Here is a 22,344-nt window from a genome sequence, read left to right as displayed (position 1 = left end):
TTTCAAGGACCTGCATGCCTGTATGTGAAGTTTGGAGGGCTTGAACTTACCGACAGATTCCTTTTAAGCACATAAGCGATTTGCTGGAAATGGTTTGGTTCACAGGTCCACAAGAAGCTGGTACAGTTGCCCCCTTTGAAAACTTGTGCAAACCATATGTAACCTACACGTACCCCTTACATAATCTTGTATGTAATGTACTATAAAGAAATGTTTATTACTGTTCTTGAGTAGCTTTACCAAGTTTGTACAACCCTTGAAAAACTTCTAGGTTGGGTTATACCCTATCCCATTGATAACAGAAGAGTAAAAATTTGAGAATACCCCTTTAATGGTAGACTGGATTGCTGGCTAAGTATATTTTTCCTTGGCATGCTATCCAGCCCAGTTGTTCTGTCAGGTGAATTTCTTCATTAGCTGAAAGGTGAGCATTGATGATCACAGAAGGTCTAAGCAAGAGCAAAATGAGTATAAGCCTTGTTCCAAAAAGGAGCAGCTTGGAAGAAACAGGTCAGAGGGCTGGCACTGGTCCACGTGCTTTATAATGTTTGAAGGAAGGTATCAGTTCACAGCTAATCCAGCCGACAGGAGAAAGAGTAATTCCAGCTCCAGAATGAATTTAGTTAGGAGCGGAAGCGAGGGCATTTTTAGGTGTGCAAAATAGTAGGGAATGGGACGGAGTATGCAGGAGAGGGAGGGCAGCTTTGAGGGCCCAGGATGTTAGTTTGTACTCTGTTCTACTCTCTCAGCCCTCCTCATGCGTCTCTTGCTTTATGCATCATTCCTTCTTCAGAAGGAATGAACAGAGTCATCAGACTGGCGAAACTTGACCCCCCTTATGGGTGATCTGGGATGGCAGCTGAGGAGTCAGCCTTGTGCCTGGAAACGCTTCAGAGAAGTCCAGTGCTAAGGGGTCCTCACTTTCTCCTGTCTGTATGAGGTTACGAGACCAGTGGAACGCTATAAACTAATTTATACCTCAACAAATAATCCACAGGGCCGAAAGGTTAGAAGACCCGGGAGACCAGAAACGTCAGCAATTAATAGTTCGAATGGCACCAACGACTTCAGCATATGATTTCGGAACCATTTTCCATTTTATACCCCCAATGAAGCGTCTGTAGAAAAGTATACACTAAAAAAACCCTGATGAATACAACTATATGGCAGTAATACACATCACATTTTACATCATATGTCTCTTATAAAAAAAGCTAGCATTCTGATGATGTGTTGGCGCTGTGAAGAAACGCGTGCATTTTTTGCATAAGCAATCATGCCTAGACAGTTAGTTTTTCGATTACATGGCCCAAATTTAGTAGACCAATTTATCTATGGTAATAACTACAAAAACACATGTTGTCGACCTCGTCCAAAATGTTCTGGCATGCCCCTACTCTTATTTCCATGTCTTTCAAGCCACCACTGGTTCTATGAATGTGGATTTAGAATAATAGACAACATTTTTGTACAGTACATGCTCCATTATGGTTTAGAGCAGGGGTGAGTAATTCATTTTCCCAAGTGGCCACATGAGTGATTAATTTTACTCAATATTAATATTATTCTTTTCAGATTATTAATTACTATTATTAAGTAGCTGACTCACTAATACTAATACATGTCACCATAGGGTTTATTATTATAGCATATATTCTTACCTGTAGCAGCTAAACAAAAATTATATAAAGTAATTTACTGCTTTTTATAAGTTTATAAATCATGCTGCTCCTTTTATTCCGCCCTTGTACCTTGATCAACAGCTCACCACACAAAATATGATGTTCCCACACTCCTCCGCACACAATATAATGCCTCCAGTCACCCCCAATAGAAAGATGCCCCTCACAGCACTCCACACACAGTATGATGCCCCCCACAGCACAAGATAATGGCCTCCACAGTCCTCCTACACAGAATATTGTCACCAAAGTCCTCCAACAAACATAACATAATGGCCACCTCCACACAGTATAATGTTCCTTATATTTCTATGAGGATTTCTGAGGCACCTATTGAAACCTCGCATGGGAAGAAAAATGGTCATAGTGCTGAATTTTTGAGTACGGAACCTTTATAGCCTATTTGCCTCAATGGACATAGATTATATTTTAAATATGGAATAAAGCAATTGAAAATATTTTGGGGAGTGCCACATCTATTCCTGAACTAATAAATATTATATGAAAATCTATTTTATTAACAATCATATACTGAGCACTAGGGTTGAGCGAAACGGGTCGATCATTTTCAAAAGTCGCCGACTTTTGGCTAAGTCGGCGTCTCATGAAACCCGATCCGACCCCTGTGCTTGTCGGCCATGCGGTACGCGACTTTCGCGCCAAAGTCGCGTTTCAATGACGCGAAAAGCGCCATTTCTCAGCCAATGAAGGTGAACGCAGAGTGTGGGCAGCGTGATGACATAGATCCTGGTCCCCACCATCTTAGAGAAGGGCATTGCAGTGATTGGCTTGCTGTCTGCGGCGTCACAGGGGCTATAAAGGGGCGTTCCCGCCGACCGCCATCTTACTGCTGCTGATCTGAGCTTAGGGAGAGGTTGCTGCCGCTTCGTCAGAAGCAGGGAGAGCGTTAGGCAGGGTCCACTAACCACCAAACCGCTTGTGCTGCAGCGATTTCCACTGTCCAACACCACCTTCGGTGTGCAGGGACAGTGGAAGCTTTTTTTTTTTTTTTTTTCCCTCAGCGCTGTAGCTCATTGGGCTGCCCTAGAAGGCTCCGTGATAGCTGTATTGCTGTGTGTACGCCACTGTGGAAACCAACTGCTTTTTTCAAAGCACATATCCTCTTGTTCCTTCCTTTCTGCACAGCTATCTTTTTTGTTTGTCCACACTTTTTATTTAATTTGTGCATCAGTCCACTCCTATTGCTGCCTGCCATACCTGGCTTAGATTACTGCAGGGAGATAGTAATTGTAGGACAGTTTTTTTTTTTGTTTTTTTTTTGTGGGAGATTAAGATTGGCATTTCTGCTACAGTGCCATCCCTGTGTGTGCCATCTCTCACTGAGTGGGCCATAGAAAGCCTATTTATTTTTTCCGTGATTTGTGTTCTAAATTCTACCTCAACACAAAAACACTACATCAATCAGTGGGAGAAAAATATTGGCCTCAGTCAGGGCTTGTGTGCCACTGCTGTGTGTGCTATCTCTCATTCAGTGGGCTATAGAAAGCCTATTTATTTATTTATTTTTTTTCTTATTATTTGGTTTCTAAAGTCTCCCTGAAAAAAAAAAAAAAAACATAAAAAAACAGTGGGAGAGTAATATTGCCCTTTCAGCTTGTGTGCCAGTCTTGACTCCTGGGTGTGCCACCTCTCTCCCTCTCATTCAGTGGGCCATAGAAAGCCTATTTATTTTTTTAAAAAAATATTATTGGGTTTCTAAAGTCTCCCTTAAAAAACAAAAAATACATAAAAAAACAGTGGGAGAGTAATATTGCCCTTTCAGCTTGTGTGCCAGTCTTGACTCCTGGGTGTGCCACCTCTCTCCCTCTCATTCAGTGGGCCATAGAAAGCCTATTTATTTTTTTTTTTAAATATTATTGGGTTTCTAAAGTCTCCCTTAAAAAACAAAAAGTACATAAAAAAACAGTGGGAGAGTAATATTGCCCTTTCAGCTTGTGCGCCAGTCTTGACTCCTGGGTGTGCCACCTCTCTCTCTCTAATTGTGGGCCATAGAAAGCCTTTTTTTTTTTGTTTTTAATATTATTTGGTTTCTAAAGTCTCCCTGAGAAAAAAAAATAAATAAATTAGGTGGGAGATTAATATTGACATTAGTGCTTGAGTGACAGTCCTGCGTGTGTGTCATCTCTGTGATTTTGTGCCACAGAAAACAGAGTGTGTAACATTGTGCCTGATTTTCCTTGTGGTCTCACCAACCTGTTAAGGGATATTGAAATCATACTGAAGTTATAGCTCACCGTGTAAGTTGTTTGACAGCAACAAATAAAGTTACTTTGGTTAAGATTTTAAAACAATGAGGAAGTCTGGTGCAAGAGGTCGTCGTGGGCGTTCATTGTCAGCTGGTAATGATGGTAGTGGTAGTGGAGCATCAGGTGGTCGTGGGGATAAAAATATTCCACCTAAGTCTGGAGCTGTGGAGCCAGTTTCGTCGTCAGGCTACACAAGGCCTCGAACGCTCTCTTTTCTGGGAGTAGGAAAACCGCTTTTAAAGGCGGAGCAGCAACAGCAAGTTTTGGCTTACATTGCAGACTCCGCCTCTAGCTCTTTTGCCTCCTCTTCCGAAACTGGTAAATGTAAAAGCAGCGCGTCGCTTGTGGATGTTCACGGTCAGGGACAAGTCGCTTCCTTGTCCTCCTCAGCAAAAACTACAACAAGAGAGAAGGATGCAGCAGGCGACACAACGGGTCACTCCATGGAGCTCTTTACACATACCGTCCCTGGCTTAGAAAGTGAAACATTTAACAGGCCATGCCCATTACAAGTATATTCTGACATGGAGTGCACTGATGCACAGCCACAGCCAGAGTACTATGCTGCTCCTTTGACTCAGACCACCACATTGCCCTCTCAGGGTACAGATCCACAATCAGACCCTGATGAGACTATGTTGCCCCGCCACGAACGCTATACCACCGACCGACACAGTGACACAGACGAAGTTGCACACGAGCTCGAAGAGGAGGTAATAGATGACCCAGTTATTGACCCCGATTGGCAGCCATTGGGGGAACAGGGTGCAGGCGGCAGTAGTTCAGAAGCGGAGGTGGAGGAGGGGCCGCAGCAGGCATCAACATCGCAACAGGTTCCATCTGCCGGGCCCGTATCTGGCCCAAAACGCGTGTCAAAGCCAAAACCTGTTGGAGGACAGCGTGGCCATCCGGTTAAAGCTCAGTCTGCAATCCCTGAAAAGGGATCCGAGTCTAGGAAGAGTGCAGTCTGGCATTTTTTTAAACAACATCCAACTGATCAGCGCAAAGTCATCTGTCAAAAATGTTCAACTAGCTTAAGCAGAGGTCAGAATCTGAAAAGTCTAAATACTAGTTGCATGCATAGACACTTAACCACCATGCATTTTCAAGCCTGGACTAACTACCAAACGTCCATTAAGGTTGTAGCACCCTCGGCCAATGAAGCTAGTCAGCAACGCAACATCCCTTCCGTCACTGTAAGGCCACCATTTTCCGCACCACCGGCAGTATCTGTGCAGGTTTCTTTGCCAGCCAAAAGCAGTCAGGGTCAGGGAACCACCAGTTTTGTAGGAGGAAATATTGCATCTAGGGCACCGGCGGAAACAATACCGTCTCCAACCGTCTCTCAGTCTGCCATGTACACCGGCACACCCGAAAGTTCCACGATCTCCAGCTCTCCAGTCCAGCTCACCCTACATGAGACTCTGGTTAGAAAAAGGAAGTACTTATCCTCGCATCCGCGTACACAGGGTTTTAACGCCCACATAGCTAGACTAATCTCGTTAGAGATGATGCCCTACCGGTTAGTTGAAAGCGAAGCTTTCAAAGCCCTGATGGAGTACGCTGAACCACGATACGAGCTACCCAGTCGACACTTTTTTTCCAGAAAAGCCATCCCAGCCCTGCACCAGCATGTTAAACAGCGCATCGTCCATGCACTCAGGCAATCTGTGAGTACAAAGGTGCACCTGACTACAGATGCATGGACCAGTAGGCATGGCCAGGGACGTTATGTGTCCATCACGGCACACTGGGTGAATGTGGTGGATGCAGGGTCCACAGGCGACATCAATTTAGGGACAGTTGTGCCTAGCCCACGGTCTAGGAAACAGTTGGCTGTAGGCGTTCGCACCCCCTCCTCCTCCTCCTCCTCGTCCTCCTGCAGAAGCTACAGCTCTTCCACAGAACGCAGTCTGCCAACCACTCCATCGGCAGATGACACTGTTGCACACCAGTTGTCCCATTATGGGCCAGCTACTGCCAAGCGTCAGCAGGCTGTATTGGCTATGAAGTGTTTGGGCGACAACAGACACACCGCGGAAGTTCTATCCGAGTTCTTGCAACAAGAAACGCAGTCGTGGCTGGGCACAGTAGATCTTGAGGCAGGCAAGGTAGTGAGTGATAACGGAAGGAATTTCATGGCTGCCATCTCCCTTTCCCAACTGAAACACATTCCTTGCCTGGCTCACACCTTAAACCTGGTGGTGCAGTGCTTATTGAAAACTTATCCTGGGTTCTCCGACCTGCTCCTCAAAGTGCGTGCACTTTGCTCACATATCCGACGTTCGCCTGTACACGCCAGCCGTATGCAGACCTATCAGCGGTCTTTGAACCTTCCCCAGCATCGCCTAATCATAGACGTTGCAACAAGGTGGAACTCAACACTGCACATGCTTCAGAGACTGTGCGAACAGAGGCGTGCTGTTATTTATTTGTGGGAGGATACACGGGCAGGCAGTAGGATGGCAGACATGGAGTTGTCAGGTGTGCAGTGGTCTAAGATACAAGACATGTGTCAAGTCCTTCAGTGTTTTGAGGAATGCACACGGCTGGTTAGTGCAGACAACGCCGTAATAAGCATGAGCATCCCCCTAATGCGTCTGCTGATGCAAAGTTTGACGCACATAAAGGAGCAGGCGTCTGCACCAGAGGAAGAGGAAAGCCTTGATGACAGTCAGCCATTGTCTGGTCAGGGCAGTGTACAGGACGAGGTAGCGGGCGAAGAGGAGGTGGAGGACGAGGAGGATGATGGGGATGAGTATATTTTTAATGCCGAACCTTTCCCGGGGGCACAGGAAATTGGTTGCGTGTCACGGCCGGGTTCTGGTTTTTTGAGGGACACAAGTGACGTAGATTTGCCTGCAACTGCCCCTCAACCAATCACAACCGGAGATTTGACAACTGGAACTTTGGCCCACATGGCGGATTATGCCTTACGTATCCTAAAAAGGGACACACGCATTACGAAAATGATGAACGATGACGATTACTGGTTGGCCTGCCTCCTTGATCCACGCTATAAAGGCAAATTGCAAAATATTATGCCACATGAGAACTTGGAACTAATATTAGCAACCAAACAATCAACTCTTGTTAACCGTTTGCTTCAGGCATTCCCAGCACACAGCGCACGTGATCGTTCTCACACGAGCTCCAGGGGGCAGCAGACTAGGAGTGTTAGGGGTGCACACATCAGAAGTGGCGTTGGACAGAGGGGTTTTCTGACCAGGTTGTGGAGTGATTTTGCTATGACCGCAGACAGGACAGGTACTGCTGCATCAATTGAAAGTGACAGGAGACAACATTTGTCCAGTATGGTTACTAACTATTTTTCATCCCTTATCGATGTTCTCCCTCAACCGTCATTCCCATTTGTTTACTGGGCCTCCAAATTAGACACCTGGCCAGAATTGGCAGAATATGCATTGCAGGAGCTTGCTTGCCCGGCAGCAAGTGTCCTATCAGAAAGAGTATTCAGTGCTGCAGGTTCAATATTAACCGAAAAAAGGACTCGTCTGGCTACCCAAAATGTTGACGATCTAACATTCATTAAAATGAACCACAACTGGATTTCGAAATCTTTTGCCCCACCTTGCCCGGCCGACACCTAGCTTTCCTATGAAAAGCTCTTGCCTGTGAATTACTTTTCTAATGTCTAATTTGCTGCAGCTGATTGTACAGCATACGACATGTTTACACCTCCCTAAATGGCAAAACTCCCCACACGGGGCCGTGGTATCGCGACTTGGCGCAAGCACCCGTGAGACTGCTGTTTGTCTGAAGAGGTGGGTGTGCTCGCTTTTGGTTGACGGCATTGCTACTGGGTCCCTCATAGTACAATGTAGTGTCTCTGGCGGTGGTGGTGCGCACCCAACGTCAGACACACCGTTGTAACATGAGGGGCCCTGGGGCGGTCCCGCCGGCCTCAAGAGAGTTCCCCCCTACCCCAGCTCAAAATGTGCTCTACCACGTGCAAAATTATGTCGCACAGCTCCACCAATCTTTAGTCTATTCGCTGACATCATTCAATGTCTGGCACTGACAATACAAATTTGTAGACATCTATGATGCAACTTAAAGTAGTCTGTGTCTGTGTCCTATATTGGCACCATTAAATAGTTACTGCCAAATTACTATGTCAGAAACTCAGCAGATGAGCCCACCCCTGTACCTAAGTATGCCACCTTTTTTTTTGTTTTGGTTGTTTTGCGAGACATTAACATCTATTTATATTTTGGGAGTACTGGGACAGACACTCCTTGCACTACTCCTCCACTCACCACCAAGCTGCCCGTGTATCCATGTAACCGCTGTAAAACTGCCATGAGCCTATTGTTTGTTATTTTAGGCCTTTGAAGCCTGTCTGCGGTCCCTCCTTCCACTAGTCCTCCACTGACCAGACCACTGCTGCCCGTGTACCCCTGGAACCAATTATAAAGTGCCTACAGCCAGCCCATTTTTTTATGTTAGGCCTTTGAAGCCTGTCTGCGGTCCCTCCTTCCACTAGTCCTCCACTGGCCAGACCACTGCTGCCCGTGTACCCCTGGAACCAATTATAAAGTGCCTACAGCCAGCCCATTTTTTTATTTTAGGCCTTTGAAGCCTGTCTGCGGTCCCTCCTTCCACTAGTCCTCCACTGGCCAGACCACTGCTGCCCGTGTACCCCTGGAACCAATTATAAAGTGCCTACAGCCAGCCAATTTTTTTATTTTAGGCCTTTGAAGCCTGTCTGCGGTCCCTCCTTCCACTAGTCCTCCACTGACCAGACCACTGCTGCCCGTGTACCCCTGGAACCAATTATAAAGTGCCTACAGCCAGCCCATTTTTTTATGTTAGGCCTTTGAAGCCTGTCTGCGGTCCCTCCTTCCACTAGTCCTCCACTGGCCAGACCACTGCTGCCCGTGTACCCCTGGAACCAATTATAAAGTGCCTACAGCCAGCCCATTTTTTTATGTTAGGCCTTTGAAGCCTGTCTGCGGTCCCTCCTTCCACTAGTCCTCCACTGGCCAGACCACTGCTGCCCGTGTACCCCTGGAACCAATTATAAAGTGCCTACAGCCAGCCCATTTTTTTATGTTAGGCCTTTGAAGCCTGTCTGCGGTCCCTCCTTCCACTAGTCCTCCACTGACCAGACCACTGCTGCCCGTGTACCCCTGGAACCAATTATAAAGTGCCTACAGCCAGCCCATTTTTTTATTTTAGGCCTTTGAAGCCTGTCTGCGGTCCCTCCTTCCACTAGTCCTCCACTGGCCAGACCACTGCTGCCCGTGTACCCCTGGAACCAATTATAAAGTGCCTACAGCCAGCCCATTTTTTTATTTTAGGCCTTTGAAGCCTGTCTGCGGTCCCTCCTTCCACTAGTCCTCCACTGACCAGACCACTGCTGCCCGTGTACCCCTGGAACCAATTATAAAGTGCCTACAGCCAGCCCATTTTTTTATGTTAGGCCTTTGAAGCCTGTCTGCGGTCCCTCCTTCCACTAGTCCTCCACTGGCCAGACCACTGCTGCCCGTGTACCCCTGGAACCAATTATAAAGTGCCTACAGCCAGCCCATTTTTTTATTTTAGGCCTTTGAAGCCTGTCTGCGGTCCCTCCTTCCACTAGTCCTCCACTGACCAGACCACTGCTGCCCGTGTACCCCTGGAACCAATTATAAAGTGCCTACAGCCAGCCCATTTTTTTATGTTAGGCCTTTGAAGCCTGTCTGCGGTCCCTCCTTCCACTAGTCCTCCACTGGCCAGACCACTGCTGCCCGTGTACCCCTGGAACCAATTATAAAGTGCCTACAGCCAGCCCATTTTGTTATGTTAGGCCTTTGAAGCCTGTCTGCGGTCCCTACTTTAAATACTCCTCCACTCACCACCAAGCTGCCTGCCCGTGTATCCATGTAACCGCTGTAAAACTGCCATGAGCCTATTGTTTGTTATGTTAGGCCTTTGATAGCCTGTCTGCGGTCCCTACTTTAAATACTCCTCCACTCACCACCAAGCTGCCTGCCCGTCTATCCATGTAACCGCTGTAAAACTGCCATGAGCCTATTGTTTGTTATGTTAGGCCTTTGATAGCCTGTCTGCGGTCCTTACTTTAAATACTCCTCCACTCACCACCTAGCTGCCTGTGTATCCATGTAACCGATGTAAAACTGCCATGACTGCCTACTGTTTGTTATTTTAGGCCTTTGATAGCCTGTCTGCGGCCCCTACTTGCAATACTCCTCCACTGACCACAATGCTGCCTGGAGTGCCTGCCTGTGTATCCATGTAACCGATGTAAAACTGCCATGAGTGCCTACTGTTTGGTATTTTAGGCCTTTGATAGCCTGTCTGCAGCCCCTACTTGCAATACTCCTCCACTGACCACACCAATGCTGCCCGTGTACCCCTGGAACCTATTTAAAAGTTCATAGAGCCTAGTTATATATTTTATTTACTATTAATAAGGCCATGATGGACTACGCTGTACCACGCTACAAGCTAACCAGTCGACACTTCTTTTGCGAGAAAAGCCATCCCAACCCTCCACCAGCATGTAGAAGACCGCATTGTCCATGCACTCTGGCAATCTGTGAGTACAAAGGTGCACCTGACAACAGACGCATGGACCTGTAGGCATGGCCACGGAAGATTACGTGTCCATTACGGCGCAATGGGTTAATGTGGTGGATGCATGGTCCACAGGGGACAGCCTACTAAGTCTGTCTGCAGTCCCTAATTTAAATTGTCCTCCACTGTCTAAATTGGAGCTTCCACCTTCTGGCTTTCGGCCTATAGTATCAGAAATTAAACTGCATTTGGCCTTCAACTTTGGTTAGGGCCTACTAACGGCTTCTGCCCCTCCCTGGTGTTGCCCTCAACTAAATAAAGCTGAGCTTCAACCTTCTGCTCCAAATTACCATTTTAAAAAATGCAATAGGCTTTTCCGGCCTACTAAAGGTGTCTGTCTGTGTGCCCCTGCCTGGTGTTGTCCTCAACTAAATAAAGCTGAGCTTCAACCTTCCGGCTCTCATTAAGTGGTTTTTAAAAAAAAAAATGGTGGTTAGGGCCTACTAACGGCTTCTGCCCCTCCCTGGTGTTGCTCTCAACTAAATAAAGCTGAGCTTCAACCTTCTGCTCCAAATTACCATTTTAAAAAATGCAATAGGCTTTTCCGGCCTACTAAAGGTGTCTGTCTGTGTGCCCCTGCCTGGTGTTGCCCTCAACTAAATAAAGCTGAGCTTCAACCTTCTGCTCCAAATTACCATTTTAAAAAATGCAATAGGCTTTTCCGGCCTACTAAAGGTGTCTGTCTGTGTGCCCCTGCCTGGTGTTGTCCTCAACTAAATAAAGCTGAGCTTCAACCTTCTGCTCCAAATTACCATTTTAAAAAATGCAATAGGCTTTTCCGGCCTACTAAAGGTGTCTGCCCCTCCCTGGTGTTGTCCTCAACTGAACAAAGCTGAGCTTCCACATTCTGGCTTTCGCCCTATACTATCAGATATTAAACTGCATTTGGCCTACTAGTGTGGTTAGGCCCTTGAAACAGTGTCTGCTGCTCTTGGGTTTGCTACTCCACTGAACAAAGCAATGCCGCCTGTTTAGTCCTGTTACCAATTTTGAACTGCATTTAGCCTACTTTATTCTTTGGCCCTATATCTGTTTCCTCCTCATCCTGCCCATTGCCCAGCCACTGCTAAATGAGTCTGCTGGTACATTGACCTAGACCACTACATTCCCCTTGTACTCTACACAGCCAGAATCTGACCCTGCTGAAAGTAAGGTTCCCCTTCCCGCATGTTATACCACCTTACACAAGGACAAAGAGGAAGGTGCAGATGAAAGTGCAGGTTCCTTCATCAGGTGGGGGGGCATACTCGTTGGCGACGTCACTGGCACAGGGCCCCTCAGAGTACGCAAAAGTGTCGCTGCTGGTGGGAGGCACCCCCGCCATGCAAACACACCGCCGTACTTTGAGGGGCCCTGTGCCAGTGCCAATGCGAACGAGTGGGCCCCCCCCTGCTTGCTCAGGATCACAGCACTTGCAACGTTTAAATACTTACCTTTCCCTGCAACACCGCCATGACGTAGTCCGCATTTCCTGGGCCCACGAAAAACTTGAGCCAGCCCTACTCCCCCCACAACTTTCCCCCAATTCCCTATGCCCAACTATTATTATACAGTTAATTAAGATTGGCAAGCTTCAGAAACAAGAATGGATGTTTTTGGCATTAAAATGGGCACTGTAGGTGTTTTCCTGGCCTCCACTCACTGCCGACTATGCTTCCCCATTGACTTGCATTGGGTTTCGTGTTTCGGTCGATCCCCGACTTTTAGCGATAATCGGCCGACTGCACTCGACTCGACTCTGGACAAAATCGGGTTTCCCAAAACCCTACTCGATCTTAAAAAAATGAAAGTCGCTCAACCCTACTGAGCACCACTAAAAGAGACAGGGTCCATTGAATTTACCATTGTAATGGAGCCAGTATGGTGCCTGCCGACCTAAATTTCTACGAGGATTTCCCCAAACAGTATGATGGTGTTATCAGACACCCACACAATATGATCACCCCCACACAGTATGATCCACCTAGAGCCCTCCCAAACACACAGTATGATGGCCTACACAGACCCCATACAGTATTATGGCCCTACATATATCATGATGAACCCACAGCCCCCCAAACAGTATTATGGCCTCCACAGACCTCTACACAGAATGTTCCCACAGCCAAACACAATATGATGCCCCACAAGTACTGAATGACAAAGAAAACAAAACATCTACTACTTACCTACCTTGTTCCCAATGCACTGCTATGATCTGTGCTGTGTGTGGACTAAGGCTATACACAGGAGGTGCGATCTAGTGATGTCATCACGCCTACTGCTCTGAGACTCATATGTACCGGATGAATGGTGGAACAGGAAGCCAACGGTTCCCTCTTCTACTGTTGTTGAAATCAAGATGCCAGGCAGGGGATCGTGGTGCCGTTCAGCAGCGTCCTCCCCCCAACTCACGGCTTGTATGACACTGTTTCCACCCCTGTTATGTCATGGTCTTCAGGCTGGACAGGAACAGCCAAAGGGCCGGATGTGTCCCACAGGTTACAGTTTTTCCAGGTATCACATAGAGGTTATGTTGCTCTCTCTTTGACCCGCTATAGGAGCTAGGGTCAAAAATAGAGTGGAGCAAAAAGATTCGCTGGACCCTGGGCCTGCTATCACATCGAAAGTCCATGGTAGCCAGACCAGGTTCATGGAAATGTCATTGGCCTGCAATCAAATAGCATCATGGGTGCCTCTCATGACTTTGTGGCATGGGGGTCTTGTAAATGCCAGAAATGCCCAAGATGCTGGCATTAGAGTGCCAGCTGAGGGACATCCCATGATCATGTTCAGGCTACCACAGAGTACTGAAATAGAAGCTGGACCAGAGTTCCGTAAAACTTTTTGATTGTGTCTAGTGAGAAGGCACTAACGTAGCTGGCCTCTAACCCTGGCCATCCCAGCCCATCTATATAAATGGCTTGTATGTATTACAATTTACATGGCCAACGTATTCTAGGTGTTGCTGATACATCGCTGCACAATATCAGTGTATGGATTACATTGTAAAGCCAATGGTAATGCCACTGCGACTAGCAGGTCACAAGAAGTCTAGCCATGTCAAACTTTTTGCGACTTGCATGTCGCAGTACCATGAGGGTTGCAATGAGACCCTAGTCTATTAAAAAAAAAAAAGTATTTTCCTTTCCGTTCTTTGCTTGTATTGAGAATGAATGTTGTTCATTACTTTTTGCAAGATTGTAATTACCTTACGTTATTTCACTATATTTTGCTTGCTATTTGTTGTGACTTTTCTGATATATTAATTATTATTTATATTATAGGTTTCAGACACACCATATCACGTCGCCTAAATACAGAATGACAATATGGCCGGCAAAATTCTCCCTCCCGGCCCTGACAGCCTGCGGCGATTTACCAAAGAAACCATTGCAAAAATAGAAAAGACAATAGAAGAAGAAGCAATTCGAAAAGCCAAACAGATTGAGGTTCTTGATGAAGTGGTACGAAAACCCAACAAAGGCCTGGAGGCTGGGAAGAGTTTACCACTTATTTATGGAGATCCACCACCGGAACTTATTGGTGTTGCCCTCGAAGATCTGGATCCTTTTTACAGTAACCAAAAGGTAACGAGTGGATCTTCTGAGACTATTTGGATTGATTCTGTGGAGATCGATGGAGTACTTCTTATTTCAGTTGTATCCATCATTATATATTTTTTCTTTAAAAGGAATCTATCAGCAGGTTTTTGCTATGTAATCTGAGGATAGCATGAAGAAGGGGTTAAAACACAGATTTCAACAATGTGTCACATATAGAGCTGTAAGCTGTTCTTTACATACAGTGAAGTTTTTATCAATAGCACATTATTATTGCTGTTCTGACTTCCTCCACGTATGATGCTGTTTGGATTCCAGCTTACAGCTAAACCCTCATCCACTTCCCAGTAAACAGACTGTTTGGATTCTTAAGTCTATATTTATTGAGATGATGATGTGAACGATAATGGTGAACGATAATAGAGGACGATAATAGTGGATGATATTGGTGGACGATAACAGTGGACAATACTGGGTACAAACTGCAAAGAATAAACAGCGTATCAGTACTAGCACGTCACAGCAACAACAGCATGATACCAGGTGCAATTACATCAGTAACTGGGATATTACAGTAAAGAATGATACAGGGTGCATAATACAGAAATGCTACTAGCACTGCCCCACTCCATACAGAAATGCACCTATCTATATGCAGAGCAAAGAGCATTATCACTAAATTGGAGAATACAGAGCACAATATGCCTCACTTCACAATATCCAATACGGAGGCTGCATAAGGCTCACATATACAGATTTTAACACACACACATGACTGCATTACAACTCTCACCGGGATCCTCTGGACAGGAGGAGTGATTGTAGGTAGTGAAAGCCAGGAACACGTGTGCATCACTAAGAAAGCCTGAGAAAGATGTCTGCATATCTTGTTTTCCTCCGGAAGCTAAGGGGGCGGTTCTAACCAGAACACACTGCTCTTTTAAAGGAGAGATACTCATGTATACAAAAAACTGGATAAATGGGTAACTAATGACCTCTAAGGGTCATAACTGCTACTACGCTATGATTATTTATCTTTGCTGCTCATAAATAGGCAGAACAATTGCTGTGACTAGCTGACCTGTGAGCTCTGGTCCAACTCCGCCCCCTCTTGTGATAAGCAGCTCACTATCAATAGACTATGCGCACAGAAAGCTGTGGTGTTGGCTGGGGGCAGCTTTCTCAGCTCTGCTTAATACTACATCTAAGAAGTCTGATTGAGTTACAACTGCTGCACCCAGCAAGCTAAGAGATACATCACTGGGAACAGGGTCTCTGTCCCTAAATCATGCTACTCTCAGATGAGGTAGCTAAAACCTGCTGACAGATTCCTTTTAAAGAGGATTTATCAATTGCCATAAATCTGTAAGTTTTTTTACCTGGTGTAAATTACTCAGTTTCATGGAATATGACATTGTTTTGTTTTTGTTTCATTCTGTTCCCTTTTCATAAATCTAGTCTTTTAGCCAAATGGGTGTGGTCATCAAGAAGACTCACTTAGGGTATGTGCACATGTTGTGGATTTTGTTGCGGATCTGCAGCGAATTGGCCGCTGCTGATTCGCAGCAGTTTTCCATGAGTTTATAGTACCTTGCAAACCTATGGAAAACAAAATCTGCAGTGCACATGCTGTGGAAAAAACGCGCGGAAGCGCTCCGTTGTTTATTCCGCAGCATGTCAATTCTTTGTGCGGATTCCGCAGCTGTTTACACCTGCTCCTCAATAGACCAGGCTGGAGCGAGCCGCCCCAACCCCTCCCACGGGTGGCATACATGGAAGCCGCCATTACAGGGGGTTTGGAGCAGGAATAGGGGGGCGGGGGTTCGCTATAGGGGGAGGGCATTTTGTGGCCGGAGGGGGTATAGTGTTGGTGGGGGGAGGAGCTGGTTACTTCGCGCTCAGAGGGCTTTGAGCAGGACACCAGCGCTTACCGGGATGGCCTCCATGGACCGCGTGTTGTCACAGCTGCGGGCAGCGGCGGTGTCACAGCTTCCTGGCTGGTTGGAGGCGCAGGTGGCCGGCATCATAGGCGGCAGCGGCGTGGATCCCCAGGTGGCCGGTCCCGGTGAGCGGCGGTCCAGGCGAGTGCGGCCCCCGGAGCGCCTATCCCCCGATTTAACCCCGGCGTCCCAGCGGCGGCACAGGAGCCCCTCCGGGGACCCTCCAGACCGCGTGCCTGCTAGCAAACGCCCAAGCAGGCCGCAGTCTGGGAGGAATCCATCAGCCGCGCTGGGGCCTGCGGCGGCAGTCAGGCCTTCTCCCCCATCACTTCGGGGGGCGGGGCCTGCACGCGCCAAAGCCACCAACGGTTGGAGCGAAGTCACGGCGGGCCACCGCGGTGATGCCCAGGCTGGGCGGCCTGCTTCTTACAGCAGCACGAGACGGCGGGAGAGCATTCCAGCGGCAGCAGCAGGCAGCGCCCCAGACCCAGCGGGGCTGCTGGACACGGCTGGGGAGCACGATTCCCCTCCCATACCTGTGACCGGGCCTGCATACTATCGCGTGGCGGGAGCAGACGGCAGCGGTTCGGATAGCAGGTCAGGGTCTGGGGCTCCAGGACACCAGGCTGCTCCCTCGGCTGACGGAGTCATCACGGTCCCCTCTGCAGGGGTCAGGTCGACTGGGGCTGCATTGAGGAGCGAAGTTCACGTCCAGGAGGGCCCAAGGACGGCATCGGGATCGAGAGACGGCTGGACGGCTACAGCATCTGCGGCTGGGGGTTCACAGCTCCCCTGCAGCCTGGTGAGAACCAATCTGTGTATCGTTTGTCGCCGGCGTTTTCGACGCCTAATTTGATTTCTGTTGATCGGGTCAGGGAATGTGTAGAGCGGGCTGAGAAGGCTCCCGAGAATTGCTCCACCTTGTTTTGCTACATGGATTCTATAAGTGAGGCGCATAGGGCCTATGGAGGTCAAGCATGGTTGCGGTACGACAAACAGTTTAGGCAGCGGAAGGCGGTTCTTCCTGCGATCCGGTGGGATCAGAAGGACACTGGTTTGTGGTTGCGCGTGATGGCACCAATGAAGTTTGGTCACTCTTTCAAAGCGGGGCCGGAACTTCCGGCCAAGGCGCTTCGCAAGGTAGCTCTTCAGGAGACGGGGGTCAATCAGGGCAATCCGGCGATCAGAAACACGGTGTGTGCTGGCAGTTCAATGAGGGCCAGTGTAAGTTCGGAGCAGCTTGCAAGTTCAAGCACTTGTGCTCGCACTGCAACCGTTCTTCACATGGAGCGTCTAGATGTTTCAAGAAAAAAGGGAAGCCAGAGGGTAATTCAAAAGGGGGTGACGCCAATGAGGTGTCAGGACTCTGAACATTTTTATTACCTTTAGTGCACTACTGCCCTTTTCCAAGATGGCGTCTTTGGTCTCATGTGCACTGTGTCTTCCTGCTATAAAACTCCACCCCAGCCTTCAGTCTGTGCTAGAGTATTCTGCCTTGCATCCAGCTCCTGACTCTGATGACTCTCTGGCTATATACCTGCTCCTGTGAACCTGTGCGGTGATCCTGCTACTCTGCTCTGAGTTCCTGCTGCATATACCAGTTTCCAGTAATCTTCCTTCATCTGCTGCTCGTGTTTACGTCCATCTGCATTTGCTGGACATGTAAGCTGTTGCTGCTCTGCAAAAACCTGAGATGATTACCCAGGCCTCCCTGGTTGAGCTAAGATATTATTTGAACTGCCTTATAAGCATATCTATCTGTGTTTGGACTAAAACAAGGACTTATTCGTGTCAAGTATCCTCAAGAATAATTGTGCTTCATAGACTTTCTGCGTGATTGCATTTTCCTCTGAAGTTTCCTATAGACTGCTAATCTGCATTTAATATTTACTCCAAGTGTTGTGGACTTGTGTTTCTCTCTGCACCTGTTTGAATCACCGTGTGATAATATAGACTTTACCACTTATAAAACTGTGTCCTATAGTTGTCTTGTTCCATGCAAAGAGTCTCCTGAGTTATCCCCTATAATTCTTACAGGATACTCTAGCCACAAAATAGGAGACTGCTGAAACAATGACTGCAGGGAGAAGATTAGAGCAGGTGTTTTCCATAATTAGATCACTGCAGAAAGATGTGGAAGGTCTGCAAAAGAAGTTTGGAAGCTTTGAACACAATCAACAAGTGTTTGGACAGACTTTGCAGGACTTAAGCACCCGCATGGCAGCCCAGGAAAACAAACTTGCTGGCATAGAGTCCCAGTATGGACGGGCTTTTCAGGACATAAGCACGCTAATAGCTGCACAAGCGACTTTTCCCTCTGGGCAACCGCCACCAGCTAGCCCATCTAAGTTGCCCCCATTCAGATTTAATGGTGATCGCGACAAATTTCATGGCTTTGTGAATCAATGTACAGTGCCTACAAGTAGTATTCAACCCCCTGCAGATTTAGCCGGTTTAATAAGATGCAAATAAGTTAGAGCCTTCAAACTTCAAACAAGAGCAGGATTTATTAACAGATGCATAAATCTTACAAACCAAAAAGTTTTGTTGGTCAGTTAAATTTTTATAAATTTTAAACATAAAAGTGTGGGTCAATTATTATTCAACCCCTAGGTTTAATATTTTGTGGAATAACCTTTGTTTGCAATTACAGCTAATAATCGTCTTTTATAAGACCTGATCAGGCCAGCACAGGTCTCTGGAGTTATCTTGGCCCACTCCTCCATGCAGATCTTCTCCAAGTTATCTAGGTTCTTTGGGTGTCTCATGTGGACTTTAATCTTGAGCTCCTTCCACAAGTTTTCAATTGGGTTAAGGTCAGGAGACTGACTAGGCCACTGCAACACCTTGATTTTTTGCCTCTTGAACCAGGCCTTGGTTTTCTTGGCTGTGTGCTTTGGGTCGTTGTCTTGTTGGAAGATGAAATGACGACCCATCTTAAGATCCTTGATGGAGGAGCGGAGGTTCTTGGCCAAAATCTCCAGGTAGGCCGTGCTATCCATCTTCCCATGGATGCGGACCAGATGGCCAGGCCCCGTGGCTGAGAAACAGCCCCACAGCATGATGCTGCCACCACCATGCTTGACTGTAGGGATGGTATTCTTGGGGTCATATGCAGTGCCATCCAGTCTCCAAACGTCATGTGTGTGGTTGGCACCAAAGATCTCGATCTTGGTCTCATCAGACCAGAGAACCTTGAACCAGTCAGTGTCAGAGTCCTCCAAGTGATCATGAGCAAACTGTAGACGAGCCTTGACATGACGCTTTGAAAGTAAAGGTACCTTACGGGCTCGTCTGGAACGGAGACCATTGCGGTGGAGTACGTTACTTATGGTATTGACTGAAACCAATGTCCCCACTGCCATGCGATCTTCCCGGAGCTCCTTCCTTGTTGTCCTTGGGTTAGCCTTGAGTCTTCGGACAAGCCTGGCCTCGGCACGGGAGGAAACTTTCAAAGGCTGTCCAGGCCGTGGAAGGCTAACAGTAGTTCCATAAGCCTTCCACTTCCGGATGATGCTCCCAACAGTGGAGACAGGTAGGCCCAACTCCTTGGAAAGGGTTTTGTACCCCTTGCCAGCCTTGTGATCCTCCACGATCTTGTCTCTGATGGCCTTGGAATGCTCCTTTGTCTTTCCCATGTTGACCATGTATGAGTGCTGTTCACAAGTTTGGGGAGGGTCTTAAATAGTCAGAAAAGGCTGGAAAAAGAGATAATTAATCCAAACATGTGAAGCTCATTGTTCTTTGTGCCTGAACTACTTCTTAATACTTTGGGGGAACCAAACACAATTCTGGTGGGTTGAGGGGTTGAATAATAAATGACCCTCTGAAAAAACTTTTCACAATTTAAAAAAAAAATAAACAAAGAAATAACATTCTTTTTTGCTGCAGTGCATTTCACACTTCCAGGCTGATCTACAGTCCAAATGTCACAATGCCAAGTTAATTCCAAATGTGTAAACCTGCTAAATCTGCAGGGGGTTGAATACTACTTGTAGGCACTGTATGCTATATTTTGATGTGCATGCTGACCGTTTTCGTAATGATAGATCCAAAGTATTGTGTGTAACAATGCTGCTGACCACACGAGCGCGAATTCGATGATTGAGTCTCGTGACCCACGGTTAAATAACTTGGATGATTTCTTGGCCGCTATGGCATTAATGTTTGATGACCCTAATCGCCGTGCAACCGCTGAATCTGCTTTATTGTCTTTACGCCAGGCTAAACGTTCTGTTATTCAGTATGCCACTGAATTCAGGAGATTAGCGGTAGATACCAATTGGGACAGTTATGCACAATTGCCTATTTTTAAAAGGGGTCTGTCTAGTATTGTAAAAGATGAACTAGCTCGCTCTGAGTCACCACAAGAGCTAGAGACCTTTATACAGCATTGTGTGCGCATAGACATTCACCTTACTGAGCGTAGGCAGGAGAAGTTTGCTGCATATAACCGTATTTCTAACTTTTCCCTTCCTTCCAAAGAGCCTGCAGGTAAATCATCTCGGGAGGAGGAGGCGGTGCCCATGCAAATTGATTCCGTTCAGAGGCGCGAGATCAGTGAGCGCCGGGAGCATCGCTTTCGTGAAAGTCTATGTATCTACTGCGGCCAGTCTGACCACTTCTTGATCAATTGTCCTAAGTGTCCTAGACGGCCTAACAAGGTGCTAGCAGCAGTAGGGGGCTATGACAACTGTGGTGATGAATCTGACATCTCTTAATGTAGCCTGCCTTTAAATGCTGTATTCCATTCACTTTCTATGACTTCACCCCCCAAGGAGCTTAAGGAAAAGAACTCTCACTGTTCTCTCCCTATTAAGATCCTGTGTTAAGGAAAGTGGATTTCCAGTGCAGCTATGATTGACTCTGGTGCAGGTGGCAATTTCATGGATATCGCATTTGCCAAGGAACATGGTATTGAAATTCAGCAAAGAGCCTCTCCAATTACCATGGAAACAGTGGATGGGTCACCTTTAATCTCTGGGCCTGTGGATCAGGAGACCGTACCCCTTGAAATTTTGTTGGAGCCTAATCATCAGGAGCAACTTTCTTTCTTGCTAATTTCTTCTCCTCATTTTCCTGTGATTTTAGGCATTCCTTGGTTGCGTTTTCAGAACTCAATTACCAACTGGGAGACCAAGGAGATTATCTTTCCAACAAGGAGCAACTCAGCGTTAACAGAAGCTGTCCCTGAGTCCACGGCTACGGAACAACATTTACAGGTATTTTCTTTACCTCCAGCATATAAAGAGTTCTCTGACATCTGTGACAAGAAGAAAGCAGATCAGCTTCCTCCACACAGGCATTATGACTGTCCCATTGAGCTGCTTCCTGGGGCAGCTATTATTTTGGTAACGTATACCCTTTGGCGGCACTTGAGCTTCAAGCCTTAAAGGAGTATATTGATGAAAATCTGGCCAAAGGCTTCATACGTCCTTCTTCCTCACCAGCAGGGGCACCTATATTTTTTGTAAAAAAAGAGGGATGGGACCCTGAGACTCTGTGTTGACTATTGGGAACTCAATAAGGTAACCGTACGAAACCGTTACCCTTTGCCTCTGATTCCCAAATTACTGGAAAGAGTCCGCCATGCTAAGGTGTTCTCTAAACTGGATCTTCGTGGGGCTTATAATTTGGTGCGTATTTGTCCAGGGGATGAGTGGAAGACAGCATTCAGATGCCGGTATGGACACTTTGAATATCTTGTGATGCCCTTCGGGCTTTGTAACGCCCCTGCAACGTTTCAACACCTTGCTAATGACATTTTCAGAGATTTGTTGGACCAGTTTGTGGTGATCTATTTGGACGATATACTAATCTTTTCTGACTCTTTACAGGAACATGAAGAACATGTCAAAACTGTTTTAAGATGTCTGAAAGAGAACCATCTGTATATTAAGCCGGATAAATGCGAGTTCCATCGTTTTGAGATACAGTTCTTAGCTTATATAATCTCTCCCCAGGGGCTGAACATGGAATCTGGTAAGATTCAGGCTATCCTTGACTGGCCGGCACCCAAGAACGTTAAGGAGGTCCAACGTTTTATTGGTTTTGCAAATTTCTAGACGCTTCATTCGAAATTTTTCTGATATTGTCTGTCCCATTACTTCCTTGACAAAGAAGCAAAAGCCCTTTAAGTGGTCATCACAGGCTCAAGAAGCTTTTGATCTGTTTAAGATCTGTTTCACATCAGCACTGCTGTTGATACACCCAGATCCAACACTTTCTTTCATTGTGGGGGTGGACGCTTCTGATAATGCTTTGGGGGCTATTCTCTCCCAAAGAACTGGAGAGAAGGGTCTGCTACATC

General features: G+C 46.8%; 1 protein-coding gene across 1 annotated transcript in view; it reads left to right on the top strand.

The window, feature by feature from the left end:
• The first annotated feature begins 13,460 nt into the window (after window positions 1-13,460).
• SCN4A (sodium voltage-gated channel alpha subunit 4) overlaps window positions 13,461-22,344 on the top strand; it is a 137,847-nt gene continuing 128,963 nt past the window's right edge. The window contains exon 1 of the mRNA XM_077252706.1: window positions 13,461-14,121. Coding sequence (XP_077108821.1) covers window positions 13,864-14,121 — 258 coding nt within the window. The 5' untranslated portion in view covers window positions 13,461-13,863. The remainder of the gene's footprint in view (window positions 14,122-22,344) is intronic.

Source organism: Ranitomeya variabilis, chromosome 4 (genome assembly GCF_051348905.1).
Source record: "Ranitomeya variabilis isolate aRanVar5 chromosome 4, aRanVar5.hap1, whole genome shotgun sequence".
Taxonomy (NCBI): Eukaryota; Metazoa; Chordata; class Amphibia; order Anura; family Dendrobatidae; genus Ranitomeya; species Ranitomeya variabilis.
This window is presented reverse-complemented; position numbering and strand designations above follow the sequence as displayed.